This window comes from Rhipicephalus microplus, chromosome 7, assembly GCF_043290135.1.
Source record: "Rhipicephalus microplus isolate Deutch F79 chromosome 7, USDA_Rmic, whole genome shotgun sequence".
In the NCBI taxonomy this organism is placed as follows: domain Eukaryota; kingdom Metazoa; phylum Arthropoda; class Arachnida; order Ixodida; family Ixodidae; genus Rhipicephalus; species Rhipicephalus microplus.
Genome location: NC_134706.1, coordinates 144,893,198 through 144,920,198, shown reverse-complemented (window position 1 = coordinate 144,920,198; position 27,001 = coordinate 144,893,198). Strand labels below are relative to the sequence as shown.

Below are 27,001 nucleotides of genomic sequence, written 5' to 3'. Positions count from 1 at the left end.
CCTCGATTGTAACGCGCACCCGATTTCCACCGCGAAAAAAAAAAAAAAAAAACGTAAGACATCGATTGCAACGCGCACCCATTTCTTTTTTTTCGCTGGCCCGCACGATCACACCACTCGAAAAAACGACTCCTTTCGTGAGCGCCTTCCATTTAAATATGAGGTACGGGCGAATCTTGTGCCCATCTGACGTGTAACAGAGCATTGCCGTCACTGTAGTTTTACCGTAGACCGATGTCAGCACGCGAACTTGCTTCGCCCCCTTCTTCTCGACGGTTGTGGTGCCAGGCATGTCGAAGTAAAGAGGCGTCTCATCGGCATTCCCGATTTGCCCAAGCAGGTAGCCGTTGTTGCGCCGCAAGTTTAGGACGAACCTCTGAAAACTGTAAAGCTTTTCATCGTACTTCTCCGCAAAAGTTTTCGCATATGCATGTTCTCCTTCGGAGGGAAGAGCCTTTCCTCTTCATATAGTTAATTAGCCAGCACCTGCTCGCTTTAAACAGGCTCCGCATTAGACTTTTTTCTAAGACTAATTGCATAGCCCGCACTTGGAGCAGTTCTGTCGTCATGGGCCGCTGTGCCGCTCGCTCCTCAAGCACATACTCGCGGAGCAGCTCTTCAATTTGCGGAAACCGACCCTGCTGTAGTTCACTGAAGCCTTTGCGTGAAGCTTTGCTGTCGACAATCTTCTGCTTTTGTTTCCGCCGGTCCCGCACGCACGTTTCGAGAAGGACCGCGATGCGGCCCGATTTCCGTTCGTTTCTGCACACGCGATGACTTTTCTTTTAAAAGCGGCATCGTGGTGCACTCGAGTTTTTGGAGTCGGCCCTTCCACGTCGTCGATGCTAATGCACTACTAGATGACGAACTCCTCAGCACACGTACGAAGTGCCGCACATGGTAAACACATAGGCAGAAATAGCCGACGCACCATGCCGACGCACGTAGGGGGCGGCCATTTTGGATTTGCGATGGCAATAGATTGACCGTAATTTTTTTGTTAGTACTCGATTCTAACGCGCATGCGATTTATGAACTCGCTTAACCGGAAAAAAGGTGCGCGTTAGATTCGAGTAATTACGGTACTTATGCGAAGAGTTTTATACCGACGCTTCTAAGTCGCATGCAGGGGTGGCTTATGCAGCTGTCGAACCATCCTTCTCGGGATCCGGTGTACTGCAACCGGAAACAAGTATCTTTACGGCTGAGGGTTATGCACTATTGTCGGCTGTGAAGCATATACGGAAATCAAACATACGAAAATCAGTTATATTTAGACACTCGTTAAACGTCGTAAATGCATTAAGATCACTTTTCAGATTCAGAAATCCGGTAATAATTGAGCTGTATTCTATTCTGTGTACAATGTATATGTCCAACCAGCATGTTACTATTTGCTGGGTGCCTGGCCATAGAAGCATCGAGGGCAATGTGTTAGCTGACCAAATGGCCACGTCAATTATATTGCGCGCTATTAACCCTACCACTATTGTCTTTGCAACAGATCTAAAATGCTTCCTACGTAAGAAACTGTGAAGCCACTGGCAACGCTTCTGGGACACTGAAATAAATAAGCTTCACTTGATTAAGCCGCAGTTAGGTTACTGGCCCTCCGCTACGAGAACACGGTGAACTGTTGTCCTATTCTGTCACCTCAGAAAGAATAGGACACACATATGGTACGCATAGCTTTCTGCTGACTGGCGATGAACCTCGTACCTGTGGTAGATGTGGCGAGAGGCTAACCGTCCTCCACGTCCTCCTGGAGTGTTCGGAAGCTGGAAGAGAAAGAAATATTTTCCTTTAGCATACCGCTATCATCTTCCTCCACATCCTGTTATGTTTCTCTGCAAAGAGCCACTTTTTGATGCAAAATCAATCCTTGGCTTTCTAAAAGATGTAATGTTGAATGTTTTTAGCCCAAGTTCATAGCGCATCCTCTCTCTAGAAGATGTCGCTGTGATAGCAGCTTTCAATGAGCCCAGGCCTCCATGCCCTTGTTTTAAGGGCTCTGCAGAGGCACTAGTGCTCCACGCCAAGTTTTTATTTCATATATGTATCATTTTTAATGACTTTTATGTCTCCATTGCACACATCATCTGTCATTGCCATAATTTTACTCTATGTATATTTTACGCACCTACAGCGACTGCTTTCAGGCCCATTTACAGCCACGTCACATCTGTTTTATCCACACTGCATAACGCACAGTTCATTATCATCGCTCTGGCGCTATTTGGCTACATCTGGCCCTTGCGCCAATAAACACCACCAATCATCAACCCCTTTTGAGAAGCTTGAAGATGTACTCGACCTTATCGTCGCAAAGAACGCCAAATTCGTGGATTTGAACAAGGATATTGAAGCTGCTGTTCAGTGTGAAGAGTTGTTAGCAGACCTGACTACCACTAGCGAGTTCGAGGACAAAGTCGTCTGTGCTCAAGGGAGACTTCACCGTGCAACCAAGCCGGGGCCACCAACCCAACCCGTATCCGTCGCAGTCACATCCACCCCACTCAGTAAGCTTCTCGCATACACATCGCAGCCCGCCGTGGCGGCGTCTTCGATCGGTCTTCCGACTCCTTTCGCCTCGACGTCGGAGCATGCCGCAATTTCGCCTTCGACCGCCCTCTCGACTCCTCTTGCTTCGACGCCGCAGCAAGGTGACTCCACAGTCAACCACCCTCTCGACCCCTTTCGTCTCGACGTCGTAGCAGACTGCGACTTCATCTCTGTCTGGTCTGTCGACTCCTCTCGCTTCGACGTCGAAGCAGGCCATGACTTCATCGTCAACTGGCATCACGACTCCTCTCGTCTCTCGTCCCAGTGGTATGGTGGCTAGAAGGAGAGGTGTCAGCATCGGCGCGTCGGAGAGCGAGCGAGAATTCATCCGGATGCAACGGCGCTGCGGTCGCTTTCGTGATGCCCCTCTTCGCGTCCGTGCATCGGTAATTTTTTTCGTTGCAAGTATTTCACGCTGCCCTGCGAAATATTACAAAGTCTACCTGACACGATTCTGGCGGCGCACTGCAGCTTGCAGTGGCGGCGCACTGCAATGCGTGTATTGGCTCTGAAAACTAATGTTTTCAATTCACTTCTTAGTATATCAGCTACGAAGCTTAGAAGATAGAGAATCAAGTGACTTGCTGTGAGCTTGACACCAAAACTAAGTCCGTGAAGTTTTCAAATTTGATGCCACAGTGTTCTCTGTGAAGTCTCAATGCACGTAAAAGTATTGGCAACCATTATTTTTATGACTTGCGCAATCAAGGCCTAATTTTACAAGCAAGACATTTATTTTCCCGAAAGCGAAAAACAACATGAAAATAAACACAACTTATATGCATTAGGGTGAGGAAAACTGCAAGTTATATGAAACTCAGCTAAAGGAAGTGAATAAGGCAACTAAAGAGAACAGTAAATATATGATGATACAATGGGCATACATACACACATGACATTGAGATTTGGTTGGCAAGCATAGATAATCACAAACCAGTTCAAGAAAAATCAATTTCTGCATATGTGAATTACAGCCATACAGTGACATCACAGCTGTTAATGGGATATTTATAACAAAGTGAACAAGACAGTAGTAAAATCACAAGAAACAGTGTGAGGAATGCACAATAACATAAAATAACCTTGTTCGCTGAGTTAACACTATGACAGTCAAGTAATACGTCCCAACTTCAAGAACTTCATTTTTCCCTCTCCTTTTTTTTTTATTGAACGCATTTTCTCCAGCAACAAAAAAATGCATTCTGCTCAGTGTAAAGAATCTAATTATCTGATTTGTCACTTCCAGTTGGTGGTGTTCAGTCGACCATATTTCACCTCTTCACAGACAGGCAAGAGATAAGGTCGGTTATGCTGTCACTTTTCAACTTGTTGAAACTGCAATAGGTGAATGCATCTTCCATAGCTTTGACCAGGTCTGTTAAGGACTCGGACGGGTACAGAAAGCATGACTCTGCTGGAAGCAAGCTGGAATTCTGAGTGAAGCAACAACCTGATACATTCGTTCCACTTATTCTTTTTTACTATCTTCCGTGCCACATAGCCCCTGACGTAATAAGTGATCCGGGAGTAACTTTTGCGTCCAATGAGATCAGCGTGGTCAGCGAGGGCTTCACGAGCAACAATAATTTCATGAACATCATTGAGGCGCCCCACATCTAGCAGCTCATCCAGCTTATTCTGCAATTTTATTGAATTATTGTGGATGCCCGGACATAGAAGGCTGCTCAGAACTGCAGAAGGTATGTTTCCACTGGAGGGTGACTGCATCAAAGTGTAAAAACTGAGGCGATTCAGAGATCAAAAATTGTGTCAGCGTAGAGTGATTATTCAAGTCAGACATTTGCTTCAGAATTCTAATAAAGATGTTAAGCGCGTCTTGGCAGAGGCGAGACGTCATCAAGTATTTATAGCCCATGGTTTTTGTGACATAGTACCGGATGGAAATGGTGTTAGAGTGACGCGGAGTTTTTCGGCAGTTGATTCCCTCAGGAACTCTTCCTCCTCAGGTACAGCTTTTTCCCAAGTTGCTAAGAACCCGTTGATAAAATGCTTGTAGCTTTGGACGATGAATCTTTCGTCGAAATGAGCTTCGCACACAACGCAGTTCTTTTTTGGTGGTTTGTCAGAGCGAGAGATTGTACACTCCCAGGCTTTGCGCTGTTCATCTCCGGCGGGAGCAGAGAAGAGACATTCTTTCTTCCCTTGTTTGCGGGCCGGCCGAAGCATATCCTGCATTGCATTCAGGTGCAAAGCAGTGTCTTTGCTGTTCACTCATCACTGTTGCATGGTCACATTGGCACTTATTGATACCAAACAAGTCCAAATAGGCAAATGGCAGACGTGGCGACTTGCGAGTGCACGAGCAAGTGACTAAAGGTGCCGCACTAGCGGCTGGCAAGCGCTCGTGACCGATCACGGAGGCGACTTGCGCGCTACTCCGCGGCGAAATGAAATACCAGCACGCCTCCTTTAATGGCACGGCTGAGACGATGCTGACACCTCTCTATCTAGCCACCATACCAGCGGGCTGCGACATTTTCTTCTCAAGGCTTCCTGACTGCATTGCCAGTATATCGAATTGGGCTAACCCAGGCTACGCACTTCATCACGCACAAGCCTACGGACAACTTACTTTGAACCCATCCCCACCAGTTGAAGAGTTTTGGATACACACTGGAAAAACTGTCACTGTCTACGCGATCTACAGTTCTCGGGTGCAAGGACTTGTTCGGAAGGTGCACCATGGAGAGTTCGATGGCTAAGGAAAACCCCAGGTGCACCATGTGCATTAGCTCCAAAGATACGATTTCCCAATACCTGTGCCGCTGCTTGGCAAGTTCGTCTTACTTTCATGACCCACATCACGAACTCTTGTACTATCCGTCACGCAGCACCGTATGCCTTCAGGACGTGCCCCAGAAGCGACAGCACGTGGAGTCCTTCTACTCTCTCTACACGTTCCTCAAGCCCGATTCTGGCGGTAGGTTCTCTAGTTCGTCTCCTCTCAAGTCCAAGCAAGTCAACGACCGGGAGTGCGAGCAGCAGTGCTGCTACGAGCCATGCTCAACCAAGTACGTGCACTTCATGGCCGTCTACGATGCCACCACACATCATGAGATGTCGCCTGACGCCAGACCTGCGCTGGATGTACAAGGGCCATGTCGCACAGCTCCAGCAATACGCCATGCACATCATGCAGGGATCTGGCACAAACGAAGAGTCGCGCGAAGTGGGAGACACGGTGATTGACAGGTCGTTGGGAGGCTCCTCCTGTGATGTCTCCACAATCTTTCACATGGCTCGGAATCATGTGCCAGAAAACCTCAGCTCGATGCGCGTCATCGTTCCTGATGCCGAGACGGGCACTGACAATCCGCTACCGGCCACTTAGCCAGTGAACGAACCTCCGCTGCCTTCGAACACGGCTGAGATTCCTGTCATTGGCGAGGTCATTGCCCAACAGAACCAATTTGCTTGGGCATCGTCGTCATCCACGTCGAGTGAGGAAGAAGAATCGTTATCGACTTTGGAGTCTTCATGTAGATTGGAGGTTCCTACAAGCTCTAATCGGATGCACCTGGGCAGCGATATCTCTGTACACTACACTACCATTGCTCAGAATCTTGCCAACAAAGGCATCAGCTCGGCAGACGTAATCATTCGTGATGCCTAGACGTGCTCTAACACTGCACTACTGACAACAGTGCACGTGAACAAGTCTCCGATGCCATCGAAAGCAGCCGAGATGCCCCTGCGTGATGCAGTCGCTGCACAAAAGAGCCAGGATGCTTCAGCATCATTGTTGTTCTCGACGAGTGAGGAAGAAAAATTGCCATCAAGCTCGGAGCCTTCAAGCAGATCGGAGGGACCTCCGAGCCAGGCACACATAAAGGACTACGTGACCACTCAAGTGCACGAGCAGTAAATGACCGCGAAGCTCCTACAGAACCTTCAGATGCAACACAAGGAGCAGAGGACAAACATCACTCCCAAGAAGCGCGCAAATTTTCAGAAAATCTCGAGAGTCCATGAAAGGAGGCCAATATCGGGCTCCTCATACTACAAGCGATGCAAGAAGTGCCAAAGTCTCCACTATGACCTGAAACTAGCTAACAAAGTGACCAAGTATTCTGGACATCATAGCGAGATTGGACGGCTTCCATCGCAAGACAAGCCACCGCCTCCCCAAGCGTCAACACCTCCCAGAAGTCCTCCATTGTCGCTGTGTAACGACCCCCCCTCCTCCCGTTTTTTATCCTCCGCATCCTGCTCGCCAATGCCGGCCTCAATTTCCGCTGCTGTGCATCCGAACATTGCCGCGAATTTCTGTGGCTGCGGTTGTGTGTTGCAAATAAAAAAGAAAGAATGAGGGAGGCACGAGCATGAGCCGTGGGGCGCTGGCTCGCTCAGTTGTTTTCTTGACCTTCGCTGTAGCCAGAGGATCGGGTGTGGGTCTGCTTTCTTCATTTCTCACACCAACTTCGGGCATAATTCCTCATCGTCATCAGCCACTGCATGAACAATTGGCACAAAAGGCCTTGCAAGTGCTCAGCACATACCACACTTCTCAGAAGAATGATGAAAAATAGCTTAGTGAATGCAGGCCTACTACCCAAAAATATTAATTCCGTAGTGGGTATCAAGCAAGTGTGCTTGCAGCAGTTACTCAATGAGTGTTTAGAAAAGGCTCTGAAAGGCTGCTCTTCTAGCTTTCGCTGTGACTGTGCTGGCCTTCAGCGCAGGCCTGGTGTTTTTTTTTTTTACTTTCTCTTTTTGCCTCTCGCTGAACACTCAAACCTCAATATAACGAATCCAGATATAACAAAACATTGGTTTTAACGAAGTAAATGAAAAATAGCCTTGCAATAGATTTAGTGTTAGTGTAGTGGGGAGTTCGCAAGGCAATGACTAGTGGGACCATGGCTGAGTGCGAAGCGCGAGCGGGTGCACGAGGTGTAGACGCTGGACTGCCCGAGCATTTGCTTCCATACCGGCTGTCTGCCTATTACCTGGCATTGCTATTAAACCTCCTTGCATTAAGAACAAACCTGTATAACGATTCTTAGTGTAAAATGAACTTATTTTCCTGTAAGATGCAAGTTTGTTATAATGAGGTTCAAGTGTATCTCTTCTCTTGCCCATGAGAATTGGTTTGTAGACTGTGCCAGTCGCTGCAACAACACATCCTGTCATCGATGCTTACACCCCACCTACACATGTGTGACTGCTCTGTAGAGTAGTGAGTACACAGCAACACTTCACACATAAGACACCAAAGCACTCAAACTGGTCTCACAAAAGTGGAAGCATGAGCTATGTGGTGCGTAGTCATAAGGGCAAGTTTGTTCAGCACACAAACTTGGGAAAAAAGGCAGAGTAGAGTAGCCAGAAAGAGCACTCTACTGTGACCTTTTTTCCTATATTCACGTGCTGAATGAACTTGCCAGTATGTAAGCGGTCTCTAAAATTTGCAAAAATGTGAAAGATTGATAAAAAAATCTCGCAGCGTGGTTTTGGGAAGTCTCTCTGAACCGGACTCGAGCAGTTCACTGGCAACCCTAGGCCAAAAGTCCCAGCTAAAGCTCTTAAATTTTGTAATCCTGGTGAACCAAGGCAGCCACTGGGTTACCACAGAGAGGCTCCATTGCAAATAGAGCCGTGTAGTAGAAATGTTTTTAAAGTTCCTTTTCCCTCTGTGTGCTCGGAGCGGAGTGGGAAGAGGAGCACGAATAGAGCACAATAATTATAGTGAGAGTTATGTTTAATGCCCTACAGAAAACCTCAAGTATCGTAGCTTTGCATGCTGTAAAAATTTACAAGTGTATTTTCCCATATCTGCTTGCTCCTTTACATGTGCCCGGTGTTGCTTGTGAGTAACAGCACTTTTGTAAGCAAGATTTGTGCTATATAACTTGTGGCCACACCATTCACTATGCTCATAAGTGCTTTACAATGCCCTCTAAGCCGTTTCGAATTTAATGGATGTCACAGTAGTTTCCCATTCCTCGCTAGTCTAATAAATTGACTTCCGTGTGTGGAGCCTGCGTGCCCGCCTATTGGATTCTGGAATAAAAGTTCAAGAAATGCAATGCATTAATCTCTATGTATTGGTTTGAAGCTCTGGGCTCTCAGTAGTTACAGTACCTTACTGCACATTGTGGTAGAAGTAATGCGCAGTGGAGTGTTCGTAGGAAAAAAAAGTACTTCCAAGCAACAGCGAGCATAGAAGGAATAATATGCTTCACCTCATTGCATTCTCTTCTTGCGGCAAAGCTACCTTTTGGGCTCCGTTATTTTTATTTTATTAATTTATTTACAGAATACTGTCAATCCCCCATGGGGATTTTTACAGGGGTGAGCATCACTGTCACAACTTTCGACGTTTGAAACAAGAAAAAGCAGAATAATAAAGAACACATAATCACTGAACACAGCAGTACGGCATAGAACAATCTTGGTTATTTGAACGATAACCAAGTATGAAGTACACCAATGGTACACCAACAAAAGACAGGAGTTGAGAAGAAGCGAAGTACAGAAAGAAAACACAGATCGAGTATTGTTATCAAGGAACCGTAATAAACAATAAATATATGCAGACAAGTGTTTTAGTATGACAATTGGAAACGGGAAGGACTACGTGAAGAAAAACATGTGATCACTGTACATGCTAACTAGGTTAGAATAGATCAGTGCCTTCAATTAGTTTCATAAAGTTCTCTAATGTTGGCTGCTGTGTAATGACTGGATTCAGTGTGTTCCATTCTCGAATTACGCGTGGGAAGAACGAATAGGAAAAGGTATTATTACTAAATGAGTATTCTTCGAGATCTGGGTTTATGTCCTAAATGTCCTAAATGAGATCTGGGTTTATGCGGAATGAGCTGTGTAAAAGTAGATAAAGAAATTTGAGCCGGGAAAACCTTTGCACGACTGTCAAGGGTGGCTAGACCAGCACGATGTAGTAGAGCAGTAGGTGAGTATCTGTTGAAGATAAAGCACACTGCTCTCCGCTGAACCCTTTCCAGTATAGCGATACTATTCACAGTCTGAGGGAACCATGCAATATTAGCATATTCTAAGACCAGCGGACAAATGTGACATAAGCAAGAAGCTTTGTTTCATGTGTGGCGAATGACAGGGCCCGTTTAATAAAAAATAATTTGCTCATTGCTTTTTTCGACACTTGACGCACGTGCTCTGTCCAACTAAGATCAGATGAAATCGTGATACCAAGGTATTTGTACTGGTTAACCCTTCGTAGTGGCACATTATTAACATGGTATTGAAAATCAAACTTAGACACCTTGTTGGTAATGGACATAAATACAGTTTTGTCAGTGTTTATAGTCATTTGCCAATCAGCACACCACTGAGATATTTTGTTTATTAAATTACTCAACTTCACCTGATTATCCTGATGATGTATTTCACTGTAGAGCATACAGTCGTCTGCAAAGAGTCCGAGTTTAACGTCAGCATAGTTAGTTATGTCATCTATATATATATATGGAACAAAACTGGAGCTAGTACAGACCCCTGCGGGACGCCTGACAACACCGGAGCCAGGTCAGAAGTGTGGATGCCATGCTGTACGTATTGGTGACGGTCAGTTAAGTAATTAGTTATCTATTGGAAGATGGGGCCATCGCTTAACAAGTGATTAAGCTTAAGCTGTAGTTTAGGGTGCGAGACGCGGTCGAATGCCTTCGAGAAGTCGAGAAAAATTACATCAGTTTGAATACGTTCATTTATGCCGAGAGACAGGTCATGAAGTGTTTCGACGAGCTGTGTAACTGTAGATAGTCCTGATCTAAAGCCATGCTGGTTGGAATGCAGAATGTTGTTTGATTCAATAAAGCTTATTACAACTTTTAAAACAATATGTTCAAGTATTTTGCTACTAGTGCAGGTGATCGAAATATGCCTATAATTAGGACTAGCGGCATTACCTGATTTAAATATTGTAGTAATTTTGGCAATTTTCGATTCAGCTGGAATGCAGCCATCTGCCAGTGATTTGGAGTATATTAAATAAAGGTATTTACAGACTGGTTCTGCATATCGTTTAAGGAAGCCATTTGGGATTCCGTCTGGACCGCTACTTTTTTTTCATTGATGCCTAGAAGCTGTCGCATAGTGCCAGCCTCTGATAAACGTGTGCATAATAATTGGATATCCCGATTTTAAAAAGAAGCATTCATGTTCACAGTGCCATTATCGACTGTAAAAACCGAACAAAAATAACAGTTGAAATCGTCAGCTCTTGCTTGGTCTTGACCGTCTGGTAAAGGTCGATTAGTCATTTTTGTGTTCATATATTTCCAGAATTTGTGGGGAGAGTTTTTAATAGACTCATTTAATGTGGACCCGCAGAACTTCAGTTTAGCATTACGCACCTAGTCCTTAAGTGATCTAGTGACTTTAGTATAGAACGGTAGCCTGGAACATTCTAGTTTTTGTTAGTTTTACGCAACCTCTTGATTTTGCGTTTAGTATGGATTATTTCACGTGTGATCCACGGATTGTGTTTTTGAGTTGATATAAAAACCATTGGGACAAAGTTCCGCATACAATGCATGACATGGAATTTGAATTTCAGCCAGACCGCATCAATGCTAGAGCAAGCATCAGAACAAAGGTAAAAAAATTCAGTGTACTCGTGTACAAGGTACGTCATTATAGCCGCATCATTGGCCTTAAATGCGGGTATTTCTTTTAATTGGCCACATCATTTCGGTGGGCTAATAAAGGGCAATGTGCATAATACCATTTCGTGATCGGATAACCCATCAAGTACGTCTACTCGAGATTAATTTTTAGGAAGGCTGTTACTTATAAAAACAAGGTCCAAGATAGAGGATGACGCCCCCTGTACTCGAGTTGGGACTGAAACAATCTGCTCGAGATTGAAGTCAAACATGAGATCCAATAGGATGCTTTGAGGTTTAGATTCAGGTACAAAAGAACACCAGTCAATGTCAGGAAGTCAATGTCAGGAAGCCCCATGCAAATTCGAATGCATGTAATCAAAAAAGATTCAAGATATGTACAATTGGCATTGGGGGCTGGTAGAACACGCCCACTTTAGCGATCCTGTGTTGTAGGTGCACATGGCACCACAAAGCTTCAACATTTTCAACGTCTGGCATAGTTGAAAAATGGATACCTTCCTTGAAAAGAAGCGCAACACCCCCACCACGTGAATCCCTGTCTTTGCACTATCACATATCCGGGAGGCATGATTTCCTTATCGGAAATGCCAAAATGTAGCCACGTTTCCGTGATAGCGACAATATCAGGGGAATGTGTGGAGAGTATTGCTTCAAGCTGATCAACTTTATTGACGATACTGCGAGCATTCAAGTTTGAGAGTTGCCGACTGCGGCTTCGCGTTGCACGTGCTTCGCTTTGTGCTTGTTTTTGCGTTACAGTCTCCTTGTCGTTTTTTGAGATAGCTCCCATTTTATTGCTGGCTTCGCTGCAGGCTTCGCTTGGTACTTTTTTTTGAGTTACCGTCTCCTTGTTTTTTGGGATAGCTCCCATTTTATTGCAACTTTAGTCCCATGAAAACAGTCTGCCCTCTTCTTTAACCTTATTATATACAAGGTAAACCTTCTCTTTCCAGTCTCGATTCTCCTTCGTGTGTGACCATAGCTTCCTTCGAATTTCACTGACAAGCTGGGAGAAGTTTTTACTGACTGATATTGAGGAGCCTTTCAATTTGGAGCAGTTTTTCAAAATGTTGGCTTTGTCTCGGTAGTCAACAAGCTTCAGTATGACAGGCCTAGGTTTTGGCTCGTTACCCTGTTTTGCCCTACCAAGACGATGAATACGTTCAACGCCTGATATTTTGACATCAAGCACATCATTGAAAACTTCCTTGACTACAGCCGTTTCAAGTTTTTCAGGCGACTCATGTTCTTGTTCGTTGACACCGTACACACTTATGTGAAAGCGCAGACTTCTATTTTCCAGGTCGTCGAGTTTCTTAGCCATAACTGCCATACTGCATTCAAGGTCAGCTATTCTGTTAACGCAGTCAGTTACCTTGATCTCAAGGCTAGCAATTTTCTCAAGCTTTTTATCACTTGCACTTAGCTTTTCGTTAGTTTCTGCTTTGCATGCCTTAATTTCTTTGATATCACCCGCAATTCGTTTCAGCTGCTCTACGAACTCGTCGAATTCGGGACCAGGATTGGACTCTACATCTCCAGCCAAAAGTAGCAAGAACCTCAAAGTTGCACAGACATTGCAAACCAGGTTGCACAATGGCCGTGGGCACGGCAGCAAAATAAGAAATACATTATTACTGCGGAAGCATTTTCGGAAATGTTTTCTCACCTGCATGAAGAATTGAAACGGATTGTTAGGTGGCATTCTGACGCTGTCGCCGTGCCCACTGCCGAGCGATCCGTGGTGCGCCAGCTTTATACCGAACAGACGTACTAACGCTGGTGGCGTAGTCGCATCTTCCAGGGGAGAGGCTGAGGCGGTCTGGGCACTGCCAACGAGGATTTCAAAGGCTGAGAAGTTGGTTGCAACTTCACGAGCTGCGCCGTCGATGTCCGAAAGCCATATCTGCTGCGCATCTGTGATGGGTAGAACCACCAGTTCTGTTCTTCAAAGCAGCAGAATCGGGAGCGTCTGCATGAAGAATTGAGACGGATTGTTAGGTGGCATTCTGACGCTGCCGCCGTGCCCACTCCTAAATGGATCTAAATGTATGGACTCAAGAAAACACTGGTTCCAACTTGGAGGTGATACAGTGAAATCTCAGCATAACGAACTTAAGGGGCCGTGGCAATTTGTTTGTTATTTTGAAAGGTAATTATAGTGAAAGCCCAAAAATTAACCATACTTATTTTCCGCCAACCAAGACGACTTACCCTCATCACAGTGGGTCCTTGAACTCGTTTTTTTTTAGAAGAAACAAATGCACAAGTGAATACGAAACAATGCATGTTTACTTTATAGTCCTTTTTTTTTTCGCGTGCAACACAAACTTTGCATTGCGGAGGCGTCCAGCTCATCCACATTCCTGTGGTGAGATTCGGTTCTTTGGTCACATAGAGAAAGGACCAGTTGCCGAAGAATATCCACTTTGTCGCTTAGCGAAAACTGCTTCCACTTCTTCGTCGCAAGCAGAGATGAACTTACTTGTAGTAGCACCGCAGCCCGAACGCCAACTTGCTTTGCGGACACAAATAGTAATCACCGAAAATAGATGAACACAACTGACAAACAAGGCCTCCTAGAGCACATGTAGAAGTGATAGAGAAAAAGAAACCCGAAGTGACATGGCAGTCATCGCCTCTTCCGAAGAAAAAAAAGTGCTAAAAAAGAAAATTTCTCGCGTTTCGTTTTCTGCTCTCTCGCTCTCTCAGGTTTTTCGCGCCCATGCTTCCTGATCCGCAACTCCTACTCTGCCTCGCTGATTCTGTCCACCGGTGTTGCCCTCGCCTATGCGGTTCTAAACCTGCAGCGTTAGCGTTTCAACAAAAAGAAAGAACAAAAAGTCACCCTTTCGTTTTTTTTTTTTTTTCCCTCCGCACAGTCGAGAGTCTTCTGAGAAGCAAGGTGTCCGTTCACGTTGTCTGTTTGCATACTGCTCTGGTGGTCACGACTGATTTCAGAATCGAGTTCGTAGTACTGAGGCATTGTTAATATAACGCGGAACTATATTAACGCTTGTTATTCGGAAACATTGGGTATTCTGAAGTACGTAGTAGTGAAATAATTTTACATTGAAACTATTAGCAGTCGGCATGGGATTTTCAAAAAGTTTGTTAATCTGAAAAGTTCGTTAATAGGAGTTTTGTTCTATAGAGATTTTACTGTAAATGTGGCAGAGGGGGAGGTACAATTGATGCTGTTTTGCGCCTTAAATGTGGCCAGGAGGCTCAAAAATTTGTAAGCTGGAGGTTATGTATTGACGTTTAAGGCAAATTTGGAACTCCTGACACGAAGGGAGCTCACCCTTATCTGCCACATCAGTTGGGCTTCCATAGAAGTTAAAAGAGGAGGAGAGGCTGAGGAAATAGCATCTTTGCACTTTCCGTGTGAGGTGTTGTCAACTGTTTGGTTGCACCAAACCATGTGCTAATACAATTTGTCTTATCAAGAATGAGGTAATGCATACCCCACCTGACTATGCATTCCTTCACGCTGAAGCATGCATCGTCAACTATGAAATATTACTGTGCCAGGTCTTCATCAACCTAGCAAAAGGAACCTTTCCTGCTACTACCGTATTTACTCGTGTTATGAAGGCACAGGCATAATAAATGCACCCCCAGCTTCAGTCATCAAAATCTGGATTTTTTTCTTTGCTTAATAAACGCACCCTTACATTAACCTGCTGCAGTCTAACCGACACTTGGCGCCTCCTTGCCCGTTCGATATCTTTCGTCGTTTATTTATATGCCGACCCCCTAAGGCCACCTCACCCTCGCTCTCTCCCCACCTTAGCCCTCTTTTGCACGCTGTATTGTTGTTCTTTATATCTGCTCGTGGCACAGCTTGGCAAATACCCCGTCATCCTTGCACCACAGTGGGATTCACGAACTGTGCGAGTGCAGACATCGCAGTTAAGCACACAGCGAGCAAAGGTCACGAAACTGCCCACTCCAACCGTTGGTCGCTTCCTGCAAATGCGAAGCATTAAGGCCCACCCACATCGCTGTGTCTTTCGACTAACGACAGGACTTGATGTTGATATGGCTGTTGCGAAGGGTGATTCGTCGCAAACACGTCGCAGGTTTCTGGAAAACCAGAAAATATCTTGTCGCCCAGAAAAGTTTCTGACAATTTTCGCAACATGGCACAGTAGCACCCCGATTCTCGCTTCGGTTGCAATTTGCTTTTCATGTTTATCTGCGCATACTTCAAGGAATGCAAGACATAGGCTACCTTTTTGACAGTAACTTCTCATGTGAACAGCAAGACAGCAGCCGTATTGTCGTTAATCTAGTTATGAACAGTTTGTTTTGGATGCTTTGGTGCTTGTTGCAATGTTAACATAGTTGTTGCAGTCATTGTGAGAAGTTGCCATGAAGTTGGCAAAGTGTGTCATAGTACACGCCTATGGGTGCTCCTCAAGATCATTGCAGGTTTCAATGTTGCAGTTGTACGATTGCAAGAAACGAAAGCTGCGAAACATTTTTATAGAGTGCGAGGGCGACGCAGGGACAGCTTACAGAAGATAGCGTTGTCAACTACCAAAGATGAGTGAAGTGCAACAAAGGAGCTTATGTTTCCAAACAGTGTATACATATTCAATTATAAAAGGCTAAGTGATTTAACATTTTTTTATTTTTTGCATTACCACATTTTTTCCTGGTCCTAAAAAATTTGTCATAGAATTTGCCCCACATAATAAACACATCCCTAACTTCACTCCGATTTTTCAAGAAAAAAAGTAAGTTCATTACGCTAGTGAACACGGTATATCTCGTAGGAATATGCTTAGGAGTCCTCTCAACTTCTTTAGAGACGATAGTCTTTCTTGGGGATCTTCGACGCAAAAACTTTGGTCGTCTGTCTGTACATTTGTCTGTTTGTCCATCGCTACCACGAATCGGTTACTCTAAACAGCACCAACCAATACCCCGAATAATCGACCCCATCCGCAGCGCCCAACAATGTTGCTCAAGAATCGGCATTCTTACGCGTGCGATTGTCAATTAAAAAGAAATAATTGCGCATATCTGAGGTACCACAACACGTCGATGTTTTGTATGTGTGCCTTTATACAAGAGAACGCACCCACAAGTAAATCTAAGGACCGTAGCGTTAAACACGCTACGCTGGCAGTGCGATGCGGGGCTCAAAAAGGCAAGTTTTACCAGCGCTTTGCTAAAACGATACGGTGGTGGCACTTGCCTGTCGCTTTGCGTTCTACACATTATCGCCTCCGAGAATGCACGCATCTTTCTCCGCAGGCACGCAGGCCTTCCTTCATTTTCGAAGATAACTGCCAGGTGGCGCTCATGGCTAACATGCCTCGATGCGCTCATTCGCCTCCGCTGCACGCTCGAGGCACTCTAACGCAGCGCCTCCGGAGTATCATTCACCGATTTTCTTGCGCAGAACATCAAATAAATGTTTTGTTCACTTTCTCCACACTCAATACTATCGTATTTCGACGACATTTGCAGATTACATGCAGATACAGGGCCAATTTTTTTTAATGCAATTTCACACTTGACCATTTGAAACATGTTTCAGAAATATTGTAAAAATATGCGATTCGGTTTGCACTTCGCTGCTCGAATTCCCTTCACCCCCTAAATTTTGGTACTTGCACAGCTCTACTTCCTGCAGCTTTCTCATGCAGCTGGTACTATCTAAATGCATGGTTGTTTACTGTACAAGCACGGCGATCCCAGATTAGCATGCTGGCAGGTCTTTTTGACATGTGACAGTGCCACCACTTTTACAAGGATCACAAAAATTCACTTTCTTTGTTTTGTTTTCTATGCAAAAGTGTGCGAGATTGAATGCTCTCTTTTTTTCATGCAATTCTCAGGGTCTTTGGGGTCAATAAGAACTTTTATAACTACGAGTGAGGCTCAAGGTTGAAAAACAAGCACTGCTGTCCTCATTGGGAGGTGTGGATGCGTGCTTTGCAGGCCCAGCAAGAGTCGCTGGAGTCCCAGCGGTCCACCCTGGCATTGGAGAAGGCCCGATTGGAGTCCCTAGTTTCCGAGCTTCGTGCACAAGTGGCAGCACAGGAGGACCAGCTCAACGCGTCCGAGCAAGACCGGCGCCAGCTGCACAATGCCCTGCAGGAGCTCAAGGTGTGTCTGCCATGGAGAATGCTACCAGATAGCAGTATTGAACAAATTTTAACTTGTATCGGTTGCCTAAATGTAGAAGCATGTGCAAACTATGCTGTGTCTGCCTCGGTGTAAGTGTCTCAGGTGCTGACCCGAAGGTTGCGGGTTCGATACTTGACCTGCTCGCAACTGTTTAGCATGGCTGCGAAACTATGTTCTGACTTTTGTTGCACTGTTATTTTGTAATATAATGGCTTGATTTAACGTTTCGATCGTCAATGGCACTGGCTATCATGCTGAATTAAAATGAACAGATTAAATATAAAACTTTTTTTTTCATTTTATGTACGGATCATGATATGTACAGTTCATTTATGTAAGGTTCATTATAGTACGAGTAAATACGGTATTCAATTCCTTGAAACCTCGAAATTTGAAAAACCATTTCCGGGGCCCACAAATACTTTGAAAAGTGCTCTTTACTTGAAACTGCATCAATAAGGTTATGTTTAACGACTGCACTTTAAAGCCTATCGGAAAGGTTGTAGCTGCGGCCTGGGCCATTAGAGCTGATGACTGTTAAGAGTACTGGCACAAGTTTTAAATATGTTCCAGTTGTTGCTCTTACTAGAAGTACTGGTGTCGAGAAACTTAAAAGGAGGATTGTGGTGCCTGGGGATGCATATCTGTATTACAACTGCCAGAAAAAACATTCTTGGTTTCAATATTGAGGAGATGGCTCATCAGTGACCGAAATGTGTCATCTGCTCGTGGCCTATGTAAACAATCAGTGAATCGCTCTGCCTCTATGTTCTTTTGGCTAAGGTACTCTGCTGCTGATCCACAGGTCGTGGGATCGATTCCCGGCTGCATTTTTGATGGAGGCGAAAATGCTGTAAGCCCTTGGGCTCAGATTTGGTTTCACATTGCAGAACCCCAGGTGGTCAAATTTTCCAGAGCCCTCTACTGTAGAGTCTCGTAATATGGTGGTTTTGAGACGTTAAACCTTACATATAAAATCAAACGAGTGAAGTTTCGTTCAGTGACCCTGACAGTGATTTCTGTGGTTTAGGGTGCTACAGGACACAAGAGTTTGGAAATGAAACCAAGGAAATTAGGAATCCGCCTTTTGCGATGTCTTTAAACCATGTCTGTACTCCTTGAAGTGTCAAAGTACTTTGTTTCTCTGCACTTGGCGTGTCCACTTGCAAATTCTCATAATGGTACCACAGTTCGGGCATGTGCAGTTGGAGGGGGTTACTGATTGAAAGAAATGTTCTGTGCTAGGGCAACATTCGAGTGTTCTGCCGCCTGCGACCATTGCTGCCATCGGAAACAGCTCCACAGAGGCCGTTTCTGTTGCTGCCCGATGAACGGACAGTCGAGGTGGTGCGGACAGACCCAGAGGTGAGTGGGAAGCGCCTTACACAAGATGCAATTTGACGAAACGCACATCATTTCGTTACATTTTATCTCTGTATTCGTTCGGTTGTAATACACTCTAGCGAAGTTGTAATTGTGCATGCTGTTGCCTCAATGAAGTAGCATTGGCGTTGCCGCAATGAGAGGCTCACAGGCCAACCGCCAACCCAGCTGGAAGAGCCAGCCGCTTTGGAGCCGCTGTCACAAGGACGAGACTACCTAGCCGAGCCATGGTTGTACCGTGCACACTTAATGTCCCCTTCCTGTAGCTCGAGTCAATGAAGCTACGACGGGTTTGAGATAATAAAGTAATCAGCTAGGTTAACACAACCCTTCATTACTGTGTTAGCACTAACTCGTAAATCTCGCTTAAAGGGACTGTCCACTCTGTGAAGATAACAGAGGGTAGGCTTAAACCTTTCATCGATCGCCTTGGCTTGTAGAGATTCTATAGGTCAGTTGTCCCTGTCCGGTTGCTGGTGTAAGAGAGCCTCTTGCTGGCGGCACGCTTGTTTTCTCCAACCCTCTCTCCTGTAAGGGTTGCTTCCCCCTCCGAGAGAGTAACCCATTCCGCAAGGGAGCTATAGCACGCTCTTGCTGCAGGGTGAACGGCCCTTCGATAGAGGCTTCATTTCTCTATTTTGAAGAACCGACGTGTCCTCTCAGCTACACTGCCCGCCATGCTGCAAAGGCAAAGGAAGCATGGGCACGCATGGTTCCCCATGCAGTGAGAATACCTTAGAATAACTTTTTGCTGTGATACTTGGTACACCGTAGTGAGGGAAAATTTCAGATGGCTAAACCACCTAACAATGTAAAAGCACATGGAAAGAGCGTGAGGATCTTTCCTTCTGCTTTTATGAACTTGTGGTGTTTTAGGAGTTTGAGTTTTGGCCTCATTAGTGAGAAAACCTATATATTGTGAAAGTACCTCGTAGTTTTTCCATTTTTCCAGCCGAAGCTTATGCCTTGAGTGAAGCAGTTCGGAAAATTATCGCTGAAAAATACAAGAAAGCAATCATATACTCCGACTCACTAAGCACACTAAAAGCACTACATATGAAATCTGAATGTGAGCCAATAGTGGGCAACATTTTAAACATGGTATACTTAAACAGCCAGGCAGCCTCCATCCATTTCTGCTGGGTCCCAAGTCATGTTGGGATACCTGGAAACGAAAAAGCAGATAAGTATGCTTCCCAGGCAGCCCATAAAACAGTAACAAAAGTGAAAATTCTCCTTAAAGGTATCCAGAGAACAATTCCCCTGGCTCTACTATCAAAATGGGAAAAGCAATGGGACACCTGCACAAACAATAAGCTTCACCTGGTGAAACCCACACTCGGGGAATGGAAGACCTGCCGTCACCAGCAACGGTTTATTGAACTTGTATTACGCCGACTTCGCATTGGACACACACACTTGACACACAACTTCTTTCTCGCAAAGAAAAAACAACCAACGTGTGAAAAATGCCAAGAAGCGTTTACACTTATGCACATCCTAATCGCATGTCCTACCATTGAAACACAAAGAGAAAAACATTTCAGCAAGCTATACAAACAACACGTGCCTTTACACACTGCTTTGTTCCTAGGAGATGACCCTCTAGTACCTCTGCCCGACTTGCTAAACTTTCTGAAAGAATGTAATCTGTTAAATAAGCTTTAAAATCTCATATTTTCAGTGTCCATTCCTGAAAGTCTTGTGTCTGGCGCAGCATAGCCTTAGCTGCTTTTGCGCCATAAAAACCAAATTATCCTTACCTAAACTTGACATACTGGCATTTTCCCACGATCCTGAAGTGCACCACACGCACTTTCGTCTGCTGTTTGAACACACCGATGACCACAGCCTACTTGACAGTATCCAAAAAAGCATGCTAGGCGCTTCTATCATCCATTTTCTTGGCCATGAAGTTTCATCTTGGGGAACTCTGCCTGCCCTTGCTGCAATGCCTCTCGGATCTCCAAAATTACCCTCAGCCCACAACCGCCAAAGACCTTTGCCGTTTACTTGCCATGCTGAACTTCTACAGGCATTCTTTTCCACATGAAGCCAAACATCAGGCTCCTCTCCACAATGTTTCGGCTGGGCTACGACACAACCAACCTATCACATGGACATCACCACACTCCTCACCAGTCCCATACTAGACGCTCCCTTGGTGCTCTGTCCTCGGTGCTGCCCTCATGCAATGCGTGCACAACGCCTGGCATCCCTTCTCCAAGAAACTCGCAACTCCAAAAACAACCACTTCAACTGCCAGTTCCACAGATGAAACTCCGACAAATTTTTCAACATACTACAGAGAACTTCTGGCGATATACAGTAGGCTCTCAGTAAATGGAACATGAAGGGACCATGAAAAAATGTTCCATTTAATAGTTTTGCTTACTGAGGGATGAATAAGGCTGCGAAATACAAGTAGGAAACAGCAGTTTTGTTTAAAAGATTTCCATTTACTAGGATTCTACTGTACGATGCAGTGCAACACTTTCACCACATTCTCGAAGCACAGAACTGCATCATCTATTCGACCTCGAGCCTCTTACCTACGCCTTCTCTCAATGTCAAGACAAACTCCCGCCGGTTTAGCAGAATCAACTCTTGTTCATCGCACATTTCATCACTAATATCTAGGTCGGAACCTGCAATAACGAAACCCCGCGAGTACGAAATCGTCGCGGCAACGAAATATTTCCGGATCCCCGGTGAACGTTCATAAAGAAGCCCATGTATTACGTATCTCGTGGCAACGAAATGTTTTTCGACAGCGATCCCGCAATAACGAATTTTCTACCATGGTGCGGGCCTTATTTTACCCTCCCGTCAAAGTTAACTGTCAAAAATATGCTCGTATGCATGTTATGTGCACTCATAATTTGTAAACGTCTCCTTTTGCCGTGCTAGTGTGGGTACCGCCATTTTTGTCTACTTAAATCGGTGATGGGGTCTGTGTCCGGCAACATGCCTGGCCACACTGCAGCAGGCGATGGCAAATGATCATGCACTTGGAGTGCAGATGGCGCCGTCGGACGAGCTTAACAGGTTTAACACCATCGACATCGACATCCCAGATGAACTCACCGTTGATGCGTTCGTTCGCGCCGATGACGACAGAGTCGTGTACGAGGAAGTGACCGACAAGGCCATTATCGAAAGCGTGCGCAAAGCTGACGACACCGAGGATCAAGAAGAGACGCACACGGAGAAACCCAAACAGTAAGTTGTTTTGGATGCGCTGAACATCCTTCGCTCCTTCTTTGGCGCACATGACGATGACGTAGCAATGGACCACTTTTTCCAGTGCAGAGGGAGAGCTTTGAAGTTGTTGCATGGCAAGGGTCGGCAAAGTAAGTTGACCGACTTCTGGCAATAAATTTTCGTTTCATACTCGCGGCATCGAAATTCTCGTGAAAACGAAATTTTTCGGTTTCCCCGGCGATTTTGTTATTGCGGGTTTCGACTGTACTATGTCAGCGGAAAAGACAACGGGATCGCCTACCCGCTTTCATGTGTAGCAGCCATCAGCCCAGTGCAGATAACATTGGACGTACTCGCTGAGGCTCGGACCACGGACGCCAAACTGCAGGAACTTTGCAAGAACACATTCTCACTACAGCTGCTACAAGTCCCCATTCCTGGGTCGACAACAACAATCTGTTGCGACATGTCGACAGGAATAAACAGACCCTATGTACAGTCGAACACGGATATATCTAACTCGAAGGATATCATGAATTAGTTCGATATACGAAAAATTTAATATAAAAAAAAACGGACTCCTCAAGAGCTTACCTGTAGCGGATCATCACCTACAATAAGTGCATCAAGAATGACAACTCATTCCGCACGTAAACTTCAACAGAATGGAGCTTTTGTTTGCACGAAACAAAATCTCTCATCTTGGCCTGCTTTTTCGCTTTTCAAAGAAGTTAGACGCTAGTCTCGATCTTCTCAAGGCTGTTCAGGTGCGACAGTCTGGTTCCCTCTTGGTCACCAATACATCGGCAAATGACGCCGAACACTGCCGCTACTTCAGCGGTGGAGTACGCAAGTGTAGCCAGCGCCTCATCCGAACGATCCTCCTCATCACTTGAGCTGTCGGCAGGGGCATTCTGGGTCCCTGGGACCGCAGCTACTACGTCCTCGTCAGTGGGGCTCACAACGTCCTGAAAATTGCAGTCCGCTTCCACGAAGTCGTTTGCAGACACTTCGCGTGTACCTGCTGCTGGAAAGCGGGACGACAACTCATGAAACGTGTCCTCTATGGACTCGTCATCGCCTTCACTGGTTTCCGCAAGTTACGCCGTCTCTAAGCCTGCCTTGCCGAAGCAGTTGACCACTGTGTCCTTAACGTCTTGCCAAGCCGTAAGATTTCCGCGGAAGAAAACTGCGCGGAGATTTCCGGCCACTCCTTCGTTATCCACAGCTGGAACTCCTGGCGGCTGACAGATTTGCTTTCGCCAGAATCGGTTTTGCCAAGGATATAGTAGCTTTACTTAAATCGGTGAAGTTGGTGTTGTCGGCGAAGTTGTTTCACCGAGTGCAGCGGCAAACCATTTGTCGTTGGAGATCAGCATCAGGCCATTTATTGGAATGCTCTTCGCGCACACTTCTAAAAACCAGGCATAGAGTGCCTTTCGTACATTCGTGTGAGCAGAAGCGTGCACATGACAGGCTCCCGATGTTTGTTGCTCCACCACTTTTGCTTTGATATAGTCTTTGTTCTTTAACAAGGTACTGGGAGTGCTCCGTGGTATCCCAAAGTCGTCCGCAAAGGTCGAACATTTCTCGCCTGCTTCAACTCGCTGAATAGCCTTGCAACTTCGTCGCAAGGTCAAGGATCTTGCGCCTATTGACGCTGGTCATAGCTACACGAGAAGTTGACAATTCAAGGAGTCCACAGCAGCTTTGCACACCACGTACGCAAAAGAGAAATGCTGTGACGTCCCCGCAAACACGGACTGAACCCCGCTCCTTTCAAGATGTGTACGCTCGTTTCTCAAACCCACGCATAAAAAGAAAGGAAGAGAAAACCTTCGGTGTAATGAATGGGCATTCCGGAGTGAAGTACCAGAAGGATTATTTCTACTATTCTCACGGGCTCCCCTGCGCAAACACGAGGACCGGGCGGCGCCTTGTCGTCCAGACCGTGTGACAGTGTACGGTGGAGATACTAATCGGCGCGCACCCTTCAGATTTATGGCATGGGGGAGCAGCAGAGCACCTTTTGTTGGTTCGGGGGAATGCGACGCCGCCGCAGCGCTTGTGCCGGGACCAGTATGACTTTCCGTCAGCCTCCGTGGCTCCAGGGCTCTTTACTGCGTTCTGCGCGGATGGCCGCCCGCGGCGGTGAATGACGAAGAAGCGGCGGCTACGGAGAATTTCGCGGGGGACACCGAGCTACATGGAAACGTTAAGACATGGTCAGGACATCGGCTCACCAAGTACCGGAAGCATCGGGACCATTGTTCGCCCATAATTAAAGTGTCTTCGGACGGCTCGCCCATCACTCTCCCTGAGGCTTGAGTTTGTACATTGTTACTTGCTCGGCTTTGTTTGGGAGAGGGTTTTCTACTGGTGCGGGCCGCGGGAGCGGCCGTCGAAGATGACACACACCGACTGACAGAGAAATATGCCGCGTGGATAGTGGCGATCGGTTTGGTGCCCCAGTAGGGCGGAGCCGGGTCCTACAAAAAGGGACAGAGAGATACGATGCGATGAGCTCGAGATGGTAGAGAGACAGAATGGAAAAGGAAGATAACGGTGTAAAGAGATAGCAATGAGAGTCGATGGGATGATGACTGAGGCAGAGATGATATGACGAGGATTGAAAGTTAGAGATGGGAAACGAGGAAACGAGTGATTGCGGGACGTTATGAAAGAAGATTAAGATGGAAATCGCCGAGAGAGACAACGAAGGCGACGATGACGAAGACGGTGAAGACTGACTACATGGATCATTCGTGAGACAAACTTCACCTCCTTTACTTAAACGAGCTTTGCGGGAAGGGATGCGGCATATTGAGACATTGCGCGGTTTTATTAATTAATGACTTTATTATTTGTGTCGGCCTGTGTTTACTTTGTATCGTCGCACCATTGTATTGTCAGTTATTTCCCTTATGTATCCTGCGTGGCACGTCGCGAGTGTGTGAATCTGGTGCTATAATTTGGTGTAGTGGTTGATGTACGCGGGTATACGATGTTTGCAGTTAGTATTAAATTTAATGAATCAGTAAACAGAAACAGGTCGTAGCGTCTTTTACTTCCCGGCCCCAGCACGAATCCCTGTATGTGGAAAGTGATTGAGACACGTAGTCAAGAGGGAACCGGATAGACAAGGGGTTGAGTGGTCTTCCCTCTCATTGGTAATCGGTGGCGTAGCGGGGGACGTCTCAATGCTGCACATGCGATCGTATGTAGGCGACGCGATAACAGATACAAAGCGCTTGCGAGTCGATGGCCACTTGCAAGGGCTACAGCAAAAGGCAGAAGCAAAACCTCTCAAAACAGCAACTAAAAATAAAAGAAAAGGTGAAAGGAGGAGGACGTCGGCTTCTTCGTTCCTGCTCTCCAAGCCGACGGCTACGTGGAGAAAGTATGAGAGAGAAAAAAAAGAAAAAAAAAAAGCCGTTCCGCAAGTTATTGTGCAATCCAAGCCCTCTCGCCCTTACCTTTTTTCGAGCGTTTCAGGTTTTGACGGAAGTGTGGTGCCGCGCAGAAGTCGCCGGACGTGCGAGTGCCAAAGAGCACCTTCCAACTTGCGCGCAGAGCCGCGCTGCCGTGGAGAGAGAGAGAAACATTTTTCGCGCATCCGGCGTGCGGGAAGTCACCGGCCACGCAGGGCGCGGGTATTCCCTATCTGAAACTATGGCTAATAGTCCTATAGTCGCAGGCCCTAGATCTTGAGGACGTTGTGCTCTGGCTAGGCGTTGGATACTCGGACTCCTCCGCTCCCAATGTCCGCGGCATCGGTTCCCTTGGAGATCGCAGGGCGCGGCGAGTGCTCCAGCTTGCGCGGCGTTCGATATATCCAAAGGTGGGTAAGGATACCGTTCTATATAAAACAAGTGAATTTCTATACTTTTACAAAGGAATTTGAAGGGAATAACTTACAAGTTCAATATACCCGAAAATTCTATATATGTGGGTTCGATATAGCAGAGTTCAACTGTAGTACCCCTGTCTCATCGCCGTGGTCTTTCCATCACCTACAGCTCACCACAGCAAGCCTGCACCTTTTGTGTTCAAGGAGCTAGCATCTTGCACACACTCTTTTCTCTGCGACGACACCGTCTGCAGGCCTTTTCAGCCACTCCTCTAGTGAACCCTACTAGGTAGTCTATCGTGACAAGAACTTCACTTTACACCTGAACGGGAACGTCTGCGTCTCAATGGACCGGCTCAAGCACACATACATCGCTGCAAATTAACCGGGCAATGCCACTCTATCTACAGGCATCTATCCAAAGCCACCGGTATCTCAGCCCGCACCTTTCACGACGCACTGTAACACTCGTCCAATAAGGGACAGTGCGACTGCAGCGCCACGGAAGGCTTGTGTCATCACTGGTGGCTATAAACCCAATCTGTCAAGCTCTGAATAGAATCGTTCTTTAATCGTTACAGTGCAGCGTGGGTATGCTCGTTGTGCTGCTGCTGTAGGAAATCTTGGGAAGAGACAAAAAGAAAAGGGTAGTGGGGCAGGTGCTGTTCGGGACTCCTGGATAGTTCGAATGTACGCCATGTATGGATGGCATTGTGCGCAGTGCCAATAAAGGCTACAGAGAGATGTTCCACATCGTTTATGGTGTCGAAGACTCTGGAAGCCAGCCTTCATCTCCCAAAGTTGCTACTTCCGATCTGGGACGTCTTTCTGCTACCTGACCATCATGGAGCTTACCAAGGCCAAGCGAACGTCTCGTCGAGCACAAAGTACGAGGATGGTGAATGAGGTGAACCAGCTCATTCAGTTCGCTCAGTTCGAACTCTCAAGGCTTCACGTCCTCCACAGCTGGTTGAAGGCAGTCCAGACAAAGTTAGTCGCACTGAACGCAGAGCTGGAAACCTTCCTGACAGACGAGCAAGTGGCCGAAGACTTACGACTCCGTCATGGAGTATGAAGACGCTGCTACCAGCGCTTTGGGCCCCGCCGCGGTGGTCTAGTAGCTAAAGTACTTGGCTGCTGACCCACAGGTCGCGGGCTCGAATCCCGGCTGCGGCGGCTGCATTTCCGATGGAGGTGGAAATGTTGTAAGCCCGTGTGC

General features: G+C 46.2%; 1 protein-coding gene across 1 annotated transcript in view; it reads left to right on the top strand.

Moving 5' to 3' along the window:
• The window catches only part of LOC119185228 (kinesin-like protein KIFC1), a 120,708-nt gene that overhangs the window by 56,809 nt on the left and 36,898 nt on the right, over nucleotides 1-27,001 (top strand). The window contains exons 8-9 of the mRNA XM_075869827.1: nucleotides 17,157-17,324; nucleotides 18,591-18,710. Of these exons, the coding sequence (XP_075725942.1) occupies nucleotides 17,157-17,324; nucleotides 18,591-18,710 (288 nt within the window). The remainder of the gene's footprint in view (nucleotides 1-17,156; nucleotides 17,325-18,590; nucleotides 18,711-27,001) is intronic.